The 16,652-nt window shown below is 42.7% G+C and overlaps 1 protein-coding gene across 18 annotated transcripts in view; it reads right to left on the reverse strand.

Annotated features, from left to right (window-relative positions):
* NF1 (neurofibromin 1) overlaps positions 1 to 16,652 on the reverse strand; it is a 241,518-nt gene that overhangs the window by 13,050 nt on the left and 211,816 nt on the right. For 17 of the 18 annotated variants that reach the window (XM_072645004.1, XM_072645003.1, XM_072644999.1 and 14 more), the window contains 9 exons: positions 16,059 to 16,190; positions 14,649 to 14,784; positions 13,232 to 13,389; positions 10,643 to 10,765; positions 10,296 to 10,423; positions 9,763 to 9,863; positions 8,051 to 8,193; positions 7,667 to 7,713; positions 4,107 to 4,323 (listed from right to left, as the gene is read on the reverse strand). In XM_072645004.1, coding sequence (XP_072501105.1) covers positions 4,107 to 4,323; positions 7,667 to 7,713; positions 8,051 to 8,193; positions 9,763 to 9,863; positions 10,296 to 10,423; positions 10,643 to 10,765; positions 13,232 to 13,389; positions 14,649 to 14,784; positions 16,059 to 16,190 — 1,185 coding nt within the window. The remainder of the gene's footprint in view (positions 1 to 4,106; positions 4,324 to 7,666; positions 7,714 to 8,050; positions 8,194 to 9,762; positions 9,864 to 10,295; positions 10,424 to 10,642; positions 10,766 to 13,231; positions 13,390 to 14,648; positions 14,785 to 16,058; positions 16,191 to 16,652) is intronic. The other variant, XM_072645002.1, reaches the window with a different exon arrangement.

The raw sequence follows: 16,652 nt of genomic DNA on the forward strand, positions 1-16,652 counted from the left end.
GGCTCCTGCTGAAAAGCTGCCTTGGAGACTGCCAGGTACTGTGAAAATCGGGGATACTGCCCTTACACAAACTGTGACCAAGATTCTGACAGATCTGAACCAGTGGCTAAAACAAATATAAATGGAATGGACACCAAAATGTGATTAGACTCCCGAGCTCAACCAGCAGCTTCCCTTATTGCCTTGAGAATCAAACGTGAACTCCTCTGCTCAGCCTTTAGAACTCCACCAAACCTGGCCCTGACCAACCATCCCAGTCTCCATAGACATTGCTTTACCTTCCACCCTCACTTGATCCAGCCAAAGTGGCCTCTTTTCTGTTCCGTACACATAACACTGTCTCCCACCTCCATGCCTTTGCACTAGCTGTGCCCTGTGCCTGGAATGCACAGTCACTTTAACTTCTTTCAGGGTCTCTTTCTTTAAGATGCAGCTCAAGCAACATCCTCTATATCAGAGGTAGGGAACCTGTGGTCTTGAGGTCACATGCATGCCTCTAGGTCCTCAAGTGCCATCCTTTAATTGAATTCAAAGTTCACAGAACAAATCCTTAATAAAACAAGTAAGTCTTAATAAGTCCTCCCCAATTACACTATAGTTAGTGATTTTTACATATTCCTATTTATGTTGTAAATATTCATGTTGTACATATTTCTATATTTACTTGCTTTGTTCCCCTATCACACTGTAAGCTCACTAAGGTGGTGGTGGTGGTAACGGCAGCAGCAGCTGACACTGATCTACTACATGCCAAGCCCTGTGCTAAGCACTTTACAAATATTATCCCATTTCCTGGTATACAGTAGATGTTTAATAAATGTTTGTTGAATGATTGTGTACATCGTTTCCCAGGCTCTGCTTACTTCGCTTTTCATCAATTCATGTAAATCTTTCCTTGCTTCTCTATATTTAACATTTTCATTGTTGTAGCAAATTCCATGAAATTCAGTATGCTGAGCCATTTCCCAATGAATGAGTCTCCAGTCTGCCTTGAATTCTCTGGCTTATCTTTTTGTCACTGACCTCCTTGGGCTTTTCCCTGGCAGTGGAATCTCTGGGTGGGCCATCGGAGTCACTGGTGGACCTGATTCCAGCTTGTTCTCCAGAATGGCTGGACCAAATCCTAGGCCCTCTAGCACAGATCATTCTCTGTTTGTTATTCCTGCTCATTGTCTGGTGTGAGATGAAACATGAAGGCTGTTCTGAATTTCATTTCTTTTTTATTAGTGACTTGGGAACTCTTTCACGTGGGTGTTAGCAGCATGTCACCTTTTCATCCTTTGACCACTCACCTACTAAGGAATGACCTGTGGCCATGATTTATGTGAACTGTCTTTAGAACTTATCAGAGATATGTGAAACAAGGGTTTTCCCCAGCTTACTACTTCTTTTCTAGTTGCATAAATTTTGTTCACGTAAATGCTTTTCAGTTTTATGTAATCAAAACAATTTATTTTGTCTTTTGCAAAACTCCTTATTTGGTTAAGAATTGGCTACGTACACAATTGGTTTCTCTTCTATTTTTTATACGATCTTTAATATTCAGGACACAAAACCCTGGTGAATTCTCGGTGGAATGTGGTGTAAGATGGTGCCTAGAACCTACCTTCTGCTAGACTCCTCTCTTCAGTTTTCCCAGCATGTCTTGTCACCCAGGACATTCTTTCCTAGGGTAAGTTTATATTGCAGGCTTACTGAACACCAGCTTAGTTAATGCCTTTATTTTTGACTCCTCTTTGTCTAGTGTATTCTGATTGGCTGCTCTATTTTTTGGTAACCAGCAACAAATGATTCTGATGCTTACTCTTCTATCACTAAGTGATGTCTGTTTCTTTTCTACCTTTTCTCCACTACTTCCCCTGGTATTATTCTCAATCTTTTGTTCTCCCAAAGGCACTTGCAATTTTGTTTAGCTCTGTAAAGTGTCCCTTTTGTAGCCTGATTGTTACAGTACTAGATCTGTAAAATGGTATGGGTGATGTCTTCTGATTCCGTGTCTCTCTTAAGAACTTCTGAATTGATTGTGTGACATGGGAGACGCTGGCACAGGACGACCCAGTACAGCACGTCCTCATCAGAGAAGATGCTGTGCTCTACGAGCAAAGCAGAGCTGAGACAACTCAAAGGAAATGCAAGATGTGCAAATTTAGAGAACTGACCCCAAATATTCACATGGACTATTTGTGGCTAACCTGTGGTAGAGCGTTCCAAGCTCTTATTAGTGTGATCAGTCACAGTTGGACACACTGAAATTTAATTCTAGCACAGTGCTAGTGATGTCATTTTCAAGAACAAAGAACAACAACCAATTAGATCTGTATATTAATTCTGGCAGTACTGTCATTTTGATTATATTGGCACAGCCCAGCCATGAGCACTGAATATCATTATACCTAGTTAAGTTGTGACTTCTGGATATTTTATGCTTTTTTGTAGTTCTTTCAAATGAAACTATACCTTTTTTTCTTTTATTGTCTCAAAAATTTTATAACTGGTTTTTAAAATGAAGGCTGGAGAATGAGTAAGATTAATTTCCCAAAGCCAGTGCCATGGCTGATGTCCAAAAAGCAACTGAGCATCAATAATCAAAATAGTATATTATGTGTACACTTCCACTGAGACTCTTTAACTGTCATTAGGGTTCATGGCATATCAAAAAGATTTTAAAGCCTCTCAGTTAGCCTTGAGAACCAAAAAGATTTAACAAAGGTATAATTTGTCGATTTGCCAGTATCAATGCTATTTTGTCATTCAAAAAGCCTCACAGAAGAGAAGAGCTGGTAAAAATAAACCGCCAATGGATTATGAGTAGGAGTCACCAAACAGACATACTGTATTGATTTTCTAATTGTTGGTAAACTCCTGGCTTTTTAACATACGCTACTGAAAGCAAGAAATAGGAAGTTTTACAAAGAAGTCCAGAAACCTGGTCTGAGGCCCTGATTCTGCCACTAACTACCTGTGAATATACTTAGAAATCTTAATGCAATGAAAACCTGACCTCAAGGCTACCTATGAGCAGGGGTGTGATGGAAGCAGCTTGAGCGGGCTTGCTAAGAGTCAACTGTGAAATGTTCAGTGTGAGCATCAGACGGTGACGAAGGAAATAAACCAGGGTTTGCTTTCTTGTTCTGTTGACTGTCTGGACCTAAGAAAGTGGTGGAGACAATGTGAATAATGCAGCTGAAACCTCAAAGTGCATCCTGTTTGCATTTTTTTTTTTTTTTACAGAGCAAGAGGCTTCCTGTGCTGAGAGGCCTGAGGTGTAGAATCAATCAGAGATGTTAAACACTACTTTCTTCAGTAGTCTTCTTGGTCCTAAGTGACCTGATGATATGGAGTCATGTCCTTTACTTTGTTCTTGAAGCCCTAAGCTGGTCATGTCACCTTCAGTTAAGGATCCTACAGCGACTTTTTATACAATATCGAACAATGTAAGCCCCTCCACCAGGCCTTTGAGGCCCTCCCCAGTCTGCTTTAGCTTTCCTGTTCAGCCTCACTGAATCCTTAGACCTGCCTGGACCCCAGTATACTCTGGGCTCCTGCCAAACCAGACCACTGCCATGTTCTCAAACACATCCTGTGCTCTCTACCCCAGGATCTTTCCCTTATTGGTCTATCACCAGACTGATAATGACGTCTTACCTTTCAGGCCCCCAAAACACTTTATTTTCCAAATTTTAATGCTCTTTTGGCTTACAATAATCTGGGTGCCATCCCCTCTTACTATGGACGGTAAGATCTTATTCAAACTATGTAATTCTCAGGAACACTCTGCACATAGTAGGGGTCTAATTCATAAATGTTTGTTGAACTGAGTCTCTTCTTTGGAAAAACTGCTTGCCTGCATCATGAGGGTCCTAAGGACAGCAGCAGCTCTTTTATAGCTTGTGATCAGACAAGCCCACTAGCATCCTGAGAACATGCCAATATCCATCTTCACATTATCTTAGTGGTAAAGGCTCCATTTGCAAGTAGCAAACGATGGTTTAAATGACCTATAATGTTTATTTAAGTCTGCCACAAACTGAAATCAAAGGAGGACCTAAAATGTTATTGTATCTGAACAGTATTATTCAAATTTACTTAAATAATGCTTTACTTACCCGGGGAATGCTGGGAAGTTGCCAGTGAGGTCATGGAATTAGAAAGGTTGAGATTAGCAGTAATACTAAGTTGGCTCTGCACTGCAGGAGGGTAGGGAGAGGTGGGGGTCAGGAGAGACTCCTCACTGGCTTCTTCATCGATTCCAGGCAGATACGTGTCAATCAAGGCATCCAGAAACTTGACGATAAGCTCGGCATAGTCTGGGATCTGTGTCTGCTGCAAAGGAAAAGAGGAAGTCTCCAGATCCATTATTCTTGTTTGTTCCATAAAGCCTAACTCAACTGTCATTTACAGACTGCTGTGGGATTGAGCCTAGCTTGGGAGCCAATTACATATCCACCTCCATTTCCCAGGAGGGCAGAAGCTCTGAGACCTGATCAGAACTTCCTCTCTATGTCCCCTACAAGGGGCCACTCAGTCCCGGCCCCTTCCAGGGAGGGGGACTCTCCAATTCTCCCAAGGTTGCCCAGCACATTTATGAAGAATGTTGGAAGCCTTTCCTTAAATAAGATCTAAAATTTCCTGCCATGAACATCCAGTTCTGCATATAGTAGAACATGTCAAAGTATTCATTCCCAGGACAGCTCTCCAAACACATATGTGAGGGATGCTCTGAGGTCAGTGGCCTCTGTATACCCCTCCTCCAAATCTCCTCTGCTTTAGGTCCTTCCGGCAAAAGCTCTGGTCCTCCACCGTCTTTAGAGACTGTCCTAAAATGGAAGTGGCAGCTGCACACTGACCAAACAAGAGTTTCCAGCTGGGGCCAGATAATGACAATCCAGTGGGCCCTGTTGTCCTCCTTTGTTGAGCGACCCAAGCTTTCTGAAGCTCGCTTCAGGCAGCACAGGGTCCAGCAAGGCCCCTCACATCTATGTGACAAGCCATTGGGCCATCCCTTCCCTCCCCCAGCTTGTGTTTGGGAAGGTGATTCCTTGAAAGCCAAGCCTAAGTCTGTTCATATTTATCTCTCCAGCCCAATGATCTGGCTGCCAAGACCTTCTTAAACTCTATCAGCTGGGATGTCAGTGGATAAATATGCCATCTGCAGATCACTGACAAACATGTGAACCAGCACAGTGCCTGGGCAAACCCACTGAGGCAAGAGCCCTGAACCCAGGCGGTAAACCTTATTTTAAAAAATTATTTTGATACCTGTGTTTCAATCTAAATAGTTATTCTGTGTATATAATTCTGAGAATTATGGGAGTCTGGATCCCAGACTCCAGAACACAAACAAGGAGAAGAGACCTGCATGAAAGGGGCTGTAGGTTTCAAAGTTCTTTAGAGATCACCCCTCATTGAGGCCTCACCACAAGCCAGAGACATGAGGGTGAAGACTGTAGCATCCTCATGAAGACTCTTGGGCTGATTAGCCCAGGGAGGTAGGATTTAAACTCAAGCCTTGCTGACTCCAAGTCTAGCACTTGACCCACTCCTCTCCCTCTTTGAGAACAGGAACCCTTCCAAGCCCATCTTTAGTCCTGGGGCACCTCTACTATTCTCTGGGAGCTGTCCCAGATACTGTCAGAGGCTCAGCAATCACACCGGCTAATGCAGACTATCTAATTAGACCCTAGAATCTAATGCATCTGAGGGGTGTGAATTTGTTCTGTTTTTTTTTAGTACTCTCATAACTGTATTTCACCCTAATTGATTTCCATAGTAATTCTATGTTATTTGATTTGCATGCAACAACACCGTTCTGAAAAGGGGTCCACTGAGAAGATTTGCAGAGACACAAAACAGGTCAAGGAGCCCCACTCCAGGTCACTACAAGGGCTGGCGTGTGTGTTCTCTTCATTAGAACCCTGCCCAGCAGACACAGCACATCGCCCTCAGCCATTTTTGTTCCATTTTTTCATATTTTTGGCATGGAAAACAAAAGCAGAAGAGTTGGCAGGTCAGCAGCCTTCACCATCAGTGCCCCATCCACCCTGAGCAGTGGTCCTCTTCCTCTTCTCCCTAAGAAAGCTTAAAACACACCTAGTAGTCTGAAGGGCCTTTAGAGCTACTAGATGAATTTTTGATGAGTCAGGGGTTGCCTGTTCTCCATTATGCTTCCTTCTGAACAAACGAGCAGACAAAACCTGCCTCTGGTTTCTTGGCTGTTACAAGCAGGAAGGGCAATTCCTCCCTCACTCAACAGATCAGAGTCAATGAGAGATAACCAACCTGCTGCCTTCACTTCTGCAGTCATTTCATGGATCCAAATGAATACTACATATTTGATGAGAACATATGACTACAAACCTGCATGGTCTTCTCAAAGCTACACATCTATGACAGTGCTTCTAGGGCAGTGTTCCTATACCACGGATCTCCAGCAAATACCACTAAACAAGACTCCTAGGAAGGAATCGGTCACAATGGAAGAGCTGGGGTCAGGGCTGGGAAGATGTGGTGGCTTTAAGCCCTGCCCCTGACTTACACCAGCTGTGGGACTGACCTCTCAGGGCCTGGCTACCATGACTCTCAGAGATAAAAGCTAGGAAGCTACGGAAGGAAAATATTTCTACACTGGCAGTTCCCCACACCAATTGACTAAGGTCAGGATTTTTTTTAAATCCACAAGTTAAAAACCTAACTCTTTACAATCGAGGAAGAACTCACTCAGTCAATTAACACTTATTTAGTTACCACCAACCATATCATGAGTACAGCAGCCATGTTGTGAGGTAAGGGGCTAACTTCTTTAATACTTTCGACAATGTATAATCTCCTTCAATGTATGTTGCCTCCCCCAAAGCTGACTATCAGAAGTCTGCAGAAGATCTTCAAGAGGTACTAGAGCTGCACAACTTGACCACCCTTCAACCAACCTGGCACCAAGCCTCCAAATTTGGCACAGAGCACTAGTGCATGGTCATCACTGGGCCCAGAGTCGAAGCCCCTACTAATGCCCTGTTTTGAGGGATCATTTGGGGGGCTCATGGGCTACATCGGGCTAGGCTGGGACAGAGAATTTTTTGACAAAGATGAAAGAAAAAGTTCTGCCTTCAATTATCATTTATAGTCTAGCTGATTGAGTACTAGAACAGATAGCCATCGAAGAATAGTTTTTAATACATAAATGTATTTTTAATACATGAAAAATTTCAATGCAATGCATCAAGTGGAAACTAATATATAAACTAAGTATATTTGTACTGATAGGATCCCCAGGAGGGGTCTAAAAAAGGATTTAAAAAATAATGAGATAAGCATGCAACTTAGTCTGCTTTTTTCTGACTCTAAAAATACTCAAGGCAGGCAAACTCAATTATTGAAGAGATAAGAGAAGCCTGAAATGGTCCCACATAGAAGTGTTTCTGCAGGCTTCCCTTGTTTTGTACCACAGACCTCTTCACAAAAGATGTAGACTAGATGGCATCTTAGGAGGAACACACTATTTGAAGGAACCTAGCAGTGATGACTTTCTCAAGTCTCTCTTGAATATTAAGAAGGGGCCTACCCTTTCAGAACCATGTTTGCCTAATAGTGAATTTCCTGAAATCAGGGCACATCTCTAATTTGCAAAACATTTTGAGTTGGCATTAATCACAAAACATAGGATTCTTACCTTTGAAAATGGTCCTGCAAACCTCCACAGACCATTAAAACCAAAACCTACAACAGAACAAAGGTTATTAACTCATAGCAAGCATTTCTTTTCTGTCTTAGAAAAATCAAACAAGATGAGAGGTAGGTGGTATATGTCTTAGCTACATATTTAAAAACATTTCTTCAACTGAAACAATGAAACTTTCTGAAATGTACTGCCAACATAAAACCAGACTTGTATTTGAAATAATGAAAGTTATTACTTGACTTCGGGGCCATGTTTTAAAAAACTCAGGAACCCATGACAAAAGCAGTGAAGCTTAATTGGCCAGCCAAGGGGGGCACCAGCTTCTGAGTGCTTCCCCTTCTGTACCCCCAACCCCACCTGCCCGGGCAGACTCACTTTGTAGGTAAGCTGTCTGGTACTGTGGTGGGGCCTCTTCATGATAGACCACGCTCTGCACAATTCCATGGACTGGATTTAATAAATTTGGGTCTTGGCATAACGACAGCAGGGTGTTTATCTTTGAGTCCAACAGATTATGTCTAAAAACAGAGTCAAGAGGCTACTTAGAAAGAATATTAAACAAAAAACAAACAACAACAAAATGCTAGAAAAATAACATAGAGACCATCCCCATCTGTTTTGTCTTTAAAAGAAAAATGGGGAAATAAATGAAAACTTCTTATCATCAAATCTGCCACATTGTATGCTTAGCCTCCCCCCCTCCTCAGCTTTCCCCTCTCCTGTTGGGACCACCTGACTGCTCACCTATCCTGGGTGAGACGGAAATCCCCCAATCTACTGCTTCCACCAGGTCTCCCCACATTCCCTGCCTCTCTGCCCCCCCCCCAGCCATCAGCCACTACCATTTGAGGAAAGCTAAGGTTTCCTGGCCTGGGCACTCATCCCCGATGAGCTCATGCCTGAGTAGTGCATGCTCAGAACTTCCAGGCCTTTCCTGGAGAACAGAGACTGTCAAGCTTTCACTGTCTGTATCCTGAGTATCTGTACAGTGCTTGGCACATAGTAAATACTGAATAAATCACTTCTATTCATTCAATTGCACCTAGTTTTAAATCTTAGCAGAGCTGTCACTTAAGCTTGTCTTTGAGCTCTCTCCTTCTATTCTTAGCTGATTTATGACCAAAAAACAGAAATAAAAAACTAACAATGCTTAATACTAATCCAAGTAAACACAATAAGGAAAAAGGAAACCTACTGGCAAAAGATAAAGAAACTCATAAAATATAAATCACTGGGTTACCTACCTGTTGCTCCCCTTAATTAGTATGTAAGAAATGGCTATATAAACAGACAATATTTTTAAAAAGAAATTAACCTTGTAGAAGGAACTAACTGGCACTAAGGAGAGCACTCAGAACTGTGAATTATTTCCCTTGAATTTCTTCATTTAAATAATACCTTCTGAGACTATCCCAGGAACACCTGAAATTCACAAGAAACATCTGGGGGGAACAAAAGGGGGGCTCCTTCTAAGCAGAGAATTGGGAAACCAATGTGGTGACATGCTAGTCTGTGAATGTCTGACAGGCAAGGCCCCTCTCGTGATGAAAGGAAAGCAAGAGAAGGTATGGAAACGAAAGGTAAATGGTTTTGGGTGATGCTGAGTCATACTTCTCTGTGGAGCTGGGAACGAAGGCTCTGTACAAATTTAATGTCATCTCCACATTCCCTCAGTTAACTTCTTTCCTAATAAGACTACACAAGTAAGAGTGGTGGTGGTTATGGTGGTAGTAATAATAGTGACAGTATTGGTGGTGGTAGCAGAAATAGTAGTAGTAGTAGTTGCAGACATAGTAACAGTGGTAGTAATACTAAAAGGTATTAGTAGTAGGGGTGGTGGTGGCAGAATAACAGTGAAGGTAGTAGTTGTGGTGGTGGTGGCAGTGGGGGTAGCAGTAGTAGTAGTAGTACTAGGGGTGGTGATGATAGTGCTAGTAGCAGGGGAGGGTAGTAATGAAGTGATGGTGGCAGTAGCAGCAGTTGTGGTAGTAGCAGCAGCAGTAGTAGTAATTTCCTCAAAACTTAATGTAGCATTTAACTTCAGGAAAATGGAACCGGTTAAGTCAAAAGCAAATTCACATACTTACACAACTGGAAAAACCTTGGGGAAGACAACACTGGCCTCTGCTAAATACTCATAGAGAATGCGCTGGTCAAACTCATCTGCAGTGTACTTAACCAGAGTGGCCTGTAAGAATTCAACATTTACACCTTCGCGTTTGGTCTGTGGTTCCCAGGTATTTCTATACTGCTGAACAGGCCAGCCTGAAATGGCCAGATCTAGTATCTATGACATTTAATACTCCTTTGCTTCCTTCAAAAGCAGAGCACCCCTAATAAATGGAGTATGCATCCTAGTCAACTTAAGCTCATAAAAACATCCCCCTCCAAAACCATCATTAATGAGAGTTTATATCACATGATGGGCCACTTAAAGTCAGCTCAGGAACTAGGCAATACTGTCATGTCCGGTATGGTGGGAAGCGGGAGACCCCTTTCCCTTACTTTTTAAAAAGAATTTTTATTGATCTCTTTCATTTGTGCATGCACTAAACCCCACCTCTCTCCACGCCAAGGTTCCCTGATGTATGCTGGAGGGAGCAGGGCAGGGCGTCCTTACCAGAACAGTGAGAAGAAGAGCCTGGGTTTTAGGATCTGTGAGCACCTCCTCATCCAGAAGAACGTTGGATTCGGACACAGACACTTTCCGTAGTGGTGGATGTGGCTGCGGTGAGATCCTCTGGGTTTCTGTAAGAGAACAGGGCTTGGCAGCTGTTGCAACAGCAGCTGCAGTGATCCCAGTTATGGATCACCACCCCCCAAAGGTAATTTTAACAAATACAGGAGTGAACCCTGTGAAGCCTCTCTGAGGCACAAGGACTTCACTGCCCAATGTGGCCATTTTAAGGGGGATTGCCTTAGGGGAGGGCTTCTAACAAAGCTGGGCGAGGGTTGTCTGCTTCTCACCCATCTCGTAGTCGTTCTCTGCTACCCTCCGCATTTTGGGGGGCGTGGTGACTCCAGACTCCATTTCTTGCCTTTTAGGAGCTTTGGCATCAGATATCAAATGATCAAAACTTTTCCTCGTCCCTACAAAGCACAACACACCATGCAAGGGTTAGAGACAAAGAGGGCAAAGGCATCAGCACCAAGAACTCCAAACAAAGTCCAGGAAATAGAGCAGATCCTACAGCAGTCTCTGCTGCCTGTTCTGCTCGAGCATAGATAGGGTGAGTGTGGCTTGCCCATGTCCCCTGGGATTCTGAACTCCTGGGCATGTGGCTACACTGGACCAGGCTAAAATCATCAGATATCTCCCTCAGGCAGGGGCCACAGTTGTTTTTGTTCCAACAAGGGAACACCAGGGCACCAGGAGGGAGAGGAAGGAGTATGCCTCACTGAGTAGCCAAGCTTGGCTTGGTCAAACAAGCCTTAGAATCACAGGGAAACACCTGGAATCATGATTCTGACATCACTTAGATCACGAGGGATGGCTGGGTTTTGGCAGATTCAAGTCTGCTTCAGTCCTTCTACTAACAAGTTCTGCCATCAAGTCACTTAACCTCTCCAGGCCTCAGTTTCCTGGTTGGCCAGGATCATGTCCACAGTTTCTACTAGCTCATGCACCCTGTGCTCCCGTGAGTAGAGATTCACACTTAGGGCATTAACAGGAAAATTACAGTGTCATTTTTTTTTTAAGGATGGACACTTCCTCTCTGTCTCATATAAGCATTAACAAAGAATCACTTAGAGCCTTGAACTCCCTCACTGAGGCCCATTCTCTCAGAATCAAAATAAGAGGCCTCAAGTAACTGATTAATTCCATGATCCATCCTGGTTCTTTGCAGAAGACAGTGTGGGACACTGGGAAGGGCCTGGGCCAGGCAACCAGAACTAGACCTGGGTTGGCTTATTCCTATGTGGCCAGGGGGTGGGTGATTTCATTGGTTTCTCATTTCCCTGTGTATGATGAGGATAACAATACTAAACCATCTGCCCCACCAGACTGTTGTGAGTACCATAAGAAATAATGCACATAAACACTCTGTAACCACACAACACAACAGAAATGGAAGCCACTGTCATTGTGTTACTGATGGTACCTGTAACTTCTGGGTATGGAATAAAGGAAACCTAAAACCCAGAAGTCTTTTATGTAACCTGTCTATAAAAAGCCACAGTTCATATCAGGGGATATTTATTTACCTACTATTTCCAGGTATTTGACAAAGCTTAAGCACCATACTCTGTATGCAGACTGACACTAATTTTCTCCTACGCTTTTATTTAACCTTCCTTGACAAGCCCTCAACAGTTATAAAACCAGAGTAACCAGAAACCCCAAAGCTTAATCCAACAAATAGGAAGAGATTGAGTCATCTGAAACAAATGTAACCAAACAGAATCATGACGCACATTCTGGCCACAGGCCACTGGCATTTGGCTCACCATTGTGACTCCAGGTCTGTCTCTTTCACATTTTATAGGAATGGTTCCACTGATCCTGTCAGTTTGTTTTACTTGTAGATTTCTTTGTGACCATCTATTCTATTAATTATGGCCTACATCGGTTTGACAATGTGTTTATATCATTAGTGAACTACAAAGACCTATTGAGCTATGAAAGGTATTGGTTAGCATCAAGATCCTTCACTCAAAAAGTCATCTGGACCCCTGGGCTTTTTTTCTGCAATGACTTAGGATAATGTCTGTATGGTAGGTGAGCTCTCATTGGTAGACCTCCTGTTACTGAAAAATAAAAGGATAGTTTCTAACCTCACTTCCTCTTTTAATTGACATATTAATTTAAATTTAAGTTTTAAAATGTAGGCTGCAAAGCTCAGACTCTCAAATATCTGACTTTAGGAGGAGAAGGAAAAAATAGGTCACAGTGAACTTTCAGTTTTTGCACTATTCGTTACTTGCATCAAAATGAAAGACTGATCTTAGGCTGAACATTCTGGACACATAGGCTTGGGGCTCTGGAAGCTTCTGCTTCAGCCCAGAAGGGAACTCCCTTGGAAGATTCATAGCTTAAGGCAGCTGACCTTAAAATAGGGCAAAAAGGAGAGACCTAAGACAGATTGAAGACCCTCAGCTCATGGCTATGCTTCACTAGTAGTCCTCATAGAGAGTGCCACACCAAGCTACCAAACAACTTTCTTAAATCACAACAGAAACCAGGCAATTAGCACCTCTAGCAACTTTCTCTTGCAAAATCTAAAAGAATCAGTCATCAATCCTGAATGCTTATAAAAAATATCCCATACATCTGCCTAGCATTTCACAGTTTACAGAGCACTACCTACCACCTCCATTTCCTCCACAACAGCCCTGAATGGAAGGTAAGCTAATGAGGAAACTGAGGCTGAGAAATTAAAGGATTTGTTCAAGGTCTTTTGGTTGGAGAGACAGAACTTGAACCCAGATGGCTAAGTCCAGTGTTTTTTCTACCATGCTTTTTCCCAGTAAGAAAAAAAAAGTATTTGATTCTAGAAGGAAAGACATTTCTACAATAAGAGTTGATAACACGGTCAACTAAACATACAAACTGACCAAGCAGCTTCTTCGTGTTGGCCTGTGAAGGCTGCCCCATATCCAGGCTCATGGATTTTCTGGTTCGGGGGCTAGTTTGGCCCACAGGTGGGTAGCTGGCTGCAAGATGTCTCTCAGAACCCTTTGGAGAGGACCAGGGTTGCGTTTCCTTTAGTGTCCTGAAAGACATAAATACCCCAAAACTAATAAATTTGTCTCACACAACAACCATTCCCCCAACAAATTCAAGTTACTGGTTAGTGCTATCAATTAATTATAAATTATAAACTACAAGGGTAAAATCCTCCAAATCTCTTTCACTGCAATATTTCTAACAACAGGAGTAATATATTAAAAGCCATTTTGTCATTTTAGTTTAAAATGGACAATTTAGTTTAAAAAGATCAGTTCCTGTACCTTGGCCTTGCCAATTCAATCACAATTTACTAGTATTACATATATAGGCAGAACTCTTGGCATTCCTTGAAAGTGAATTTAAATTAACACTCCATTAGGAAAATCCTAAATTCCCAACTGCTTCATTCAGACACAAGGAATCCAAGAGAAAGTGGTCCTGGGTTCAACAACCACTACTGATTCAAGCCTGGATACTTGTTTCTTATTCATTCCTAAAAAGCAGGAGGCAGAGAGAGAGAAAGACTTTGCCGGAGAGTCCATCAGATGTGCTCCCAGAACAAAAAGAGCAATTATCAAAGGCAACTGTGCCTCTAAGTGAAAAACAAACTAGGTCTTCACAAGGTTAGTGGAAAGTTTTTGAATATTTGCATTTGAAAGGGGAAAAGTCAATCCCCTGAACTCTACAATTATTTAAGAGTGCTTTTAAAACATGCCAAGAGAATAACCTTAACTGATAGAGAGGCATGGAAGGGTGAGGATAACACCTACCCTTGGGGAAGAAACTGGACCCCCTGCCAACACACAGAAAGGGCATGGGCTTTGGCTCACAACATTTTTCGACCTCTGGTATAGAAAACTGCCTGACAGCAGCGTTTTATGTATGATAAGAATGGATCTGATATACACCTTAACACAAGGGTCTCTCCATCAATTCTGGGCAGCTTCTGGATGGTACAAGGACCATTGCCTGCCTTGTGGGTGGTCCATGGCAATATCACAGGACACCTTCCATAGCACTTACAGGACCAGCGGGACTGGCAACTGCCCGGCTTTTGTACCCAAACTGAGCAAAACAATTTTAGTTATTCAATGTTTAAATGACTTTATTGGTCCAATCAAAACCAAAGGAGTAAATTTTCTGTGTGAACCCTCGTGCTATTAAGTGCTTTCCAAAACTAAATGTAAATTTCTCTTAGATCATTCACTTTTTTTCCCCGTCTGGACTGCCCATTTCATTGGCTCTCTGCATCAGCATGGCCAGTAGAACAGTGGCTGTCGTTGGTAAAGTTTATTCACTTACCTAAGGCTGGGGTCACTGTGATAGATGGGATATATATCCATAGGCACGTTTTCCATTGTGATATCAGTTAGCAGAAGTGACTTCCTATGTTTTAAGCTGCAGCGACTTCGAACCTCCTCAGACACAGTAAGCAAAGCTAGAAGCAAGGTCACAGGACAATTGTAAAGGCTGGCAAATGGCAAGGGAAGAGGAAGCTAAGGAGGGGCCATAGTGCATAAGCAAAGGCCATCAGGGTATATAGAGGACTGAGAAGATAGTCTTGATCTTCAGCGGGCCGGCCCTTTACTGGGGGGAGACAGTGCACACGAACATGAAAGCCATGAGTCACACCCACTCCTAACCTCCAGGCAGGGTTTTGCCATTTTTAAAGTGTTTTCTTCTTCCCATTCATTACTTTCTTTGATCCTAAAAACATCTCTGTGAGGTAAGTAGGGCAAGTACCATTTCCATGTGTGAGAGGAGGAAAAGTGAGGCTCAGAAAAAGAAAATGGTCAGCTTAGTAGCTAGCAGAGCCAGGACCTCAGATGTCCAGAATTTCAGGTCTAGGGCTCTCTCCTGCTTTTAATGCACACAACATGAATAATCCCATTAATAGCATAGAAACTGAATGCACTGACCCTTTGAGGGTGGTGAATAGAGGAATAACAGATGGGAGCAGGGCTGCCAGAGAGGACAGCATGGAAGACTGGGTCCAAGGGAGGAGGCCTCCTAGCCAGAAGGCTTGCAACAGGCTGCACTGCAGTTCTAGTCTCTCTGCATGTGGACATCTTCATCTGGCCTCCTGATCACTATTTCAAGTGTGACGTGTCCAAAGTCAAAGCCAGCCTATCTCCTCTGTTGAGGGTATTACTGTTGTCCCATCTCAGAGTTAGCCTCAGTTTTCTCCCTCTCTCTCAAATTTCAAGCCCAACCACTTCAGTTGCCATGTTGTGTTTATCCTAAGTTCTTAAGAATGTAGCTGGAATATCCCCTCTTCTTCATCCGTCTGGCCAGTACCCTGGCTCAGGTCTTTATCATTTATTTATATTCAGTGCTTTGCATTTGGTAGTCATTAAATAACTTTTGGTTGAATTGGATTTACCTAGCTAGTGAAGGATGGCAAGAATATTATTTACTAATGAAAATTCCCCTTAGAAAGCATAAGAGGAGGGCTCCAGAGAGAGCACAAGGAGACTAAGATGGTGCCTGTAGCAGCTTTAGATCTGGCATGTTAGCAGAAGGACAGCTCTAGGTGCCATACTTGGGGAGCAGTCTCAATTTTCACAGTTGTTTGGAAGGGGGACTGCTCTCCCTTCAGCAGCAGCACATCAACGTCCAAGGCAATATACCTGGTCTAGCCCCCTCATTCGTTTCAGCTTAAGGACTTAGGGATCTTTACTATGGACTGACTTGCAAAGATCAGTGTTTTACCTGCTAAGTAGGCCACACTCTGGGTGTTCACCTCAAACTTGTCACAGTTCCTATGTTTATTAACCAGTGCTAGCAGCGTGTGTAAAATCCTCACGGTTCTTGCAACAGTGATAGGTGAAGGGTGCCGAAATCCTAGACAAACAAAGATGCAAAGAATTATACACTGACCTTGGTGCTGAGGGGGTGATACAAAAGGAGCATAAAACAATCTCTAGAAGTTTAAAATCTCTCTCTCTCTCTCTCTCTCACACACACACACACACACACACACACACATACGCACACCTGCACAATAATGCTGAGTGACACACAACTAAGTGACAAAACAAGTGGTAAATACTCCAAGTGATATATTTCCCCTTTAGAGCAGGGAAAAAGAGGATAACTTCCTATAAGCTTTTAAATTATTAATGCTAATCAATTTCTTACATATGTTTAAGACAATGAATAGAAAAGACATCCAGAAATTTTTCAGAACTTTGGAAGAAGCAAACACTTCATTATTTAAATATCCCAATATATTTCGTGAGTTTCTGTGTGTTTGTGTGTGTGTGTGTGTGTGTGTGTGTGTGTGTGTGTGTGTGTGTGGTGTGT

Source organism: Notamacropus eugenii, chromosome 2 (assembly GCF_028372415.1).
Source record: "Notamacropus eugenii isolate mMacEug1 chromosome 2, mMacEug1.pri_v2, whole genome shotgun sequence".
NCBI lineage: Eukaryota > Metazoa > Chordata > Mammalia > Diprotodontia > Macropodidae > Notamacropus > Notamacropus eugenii.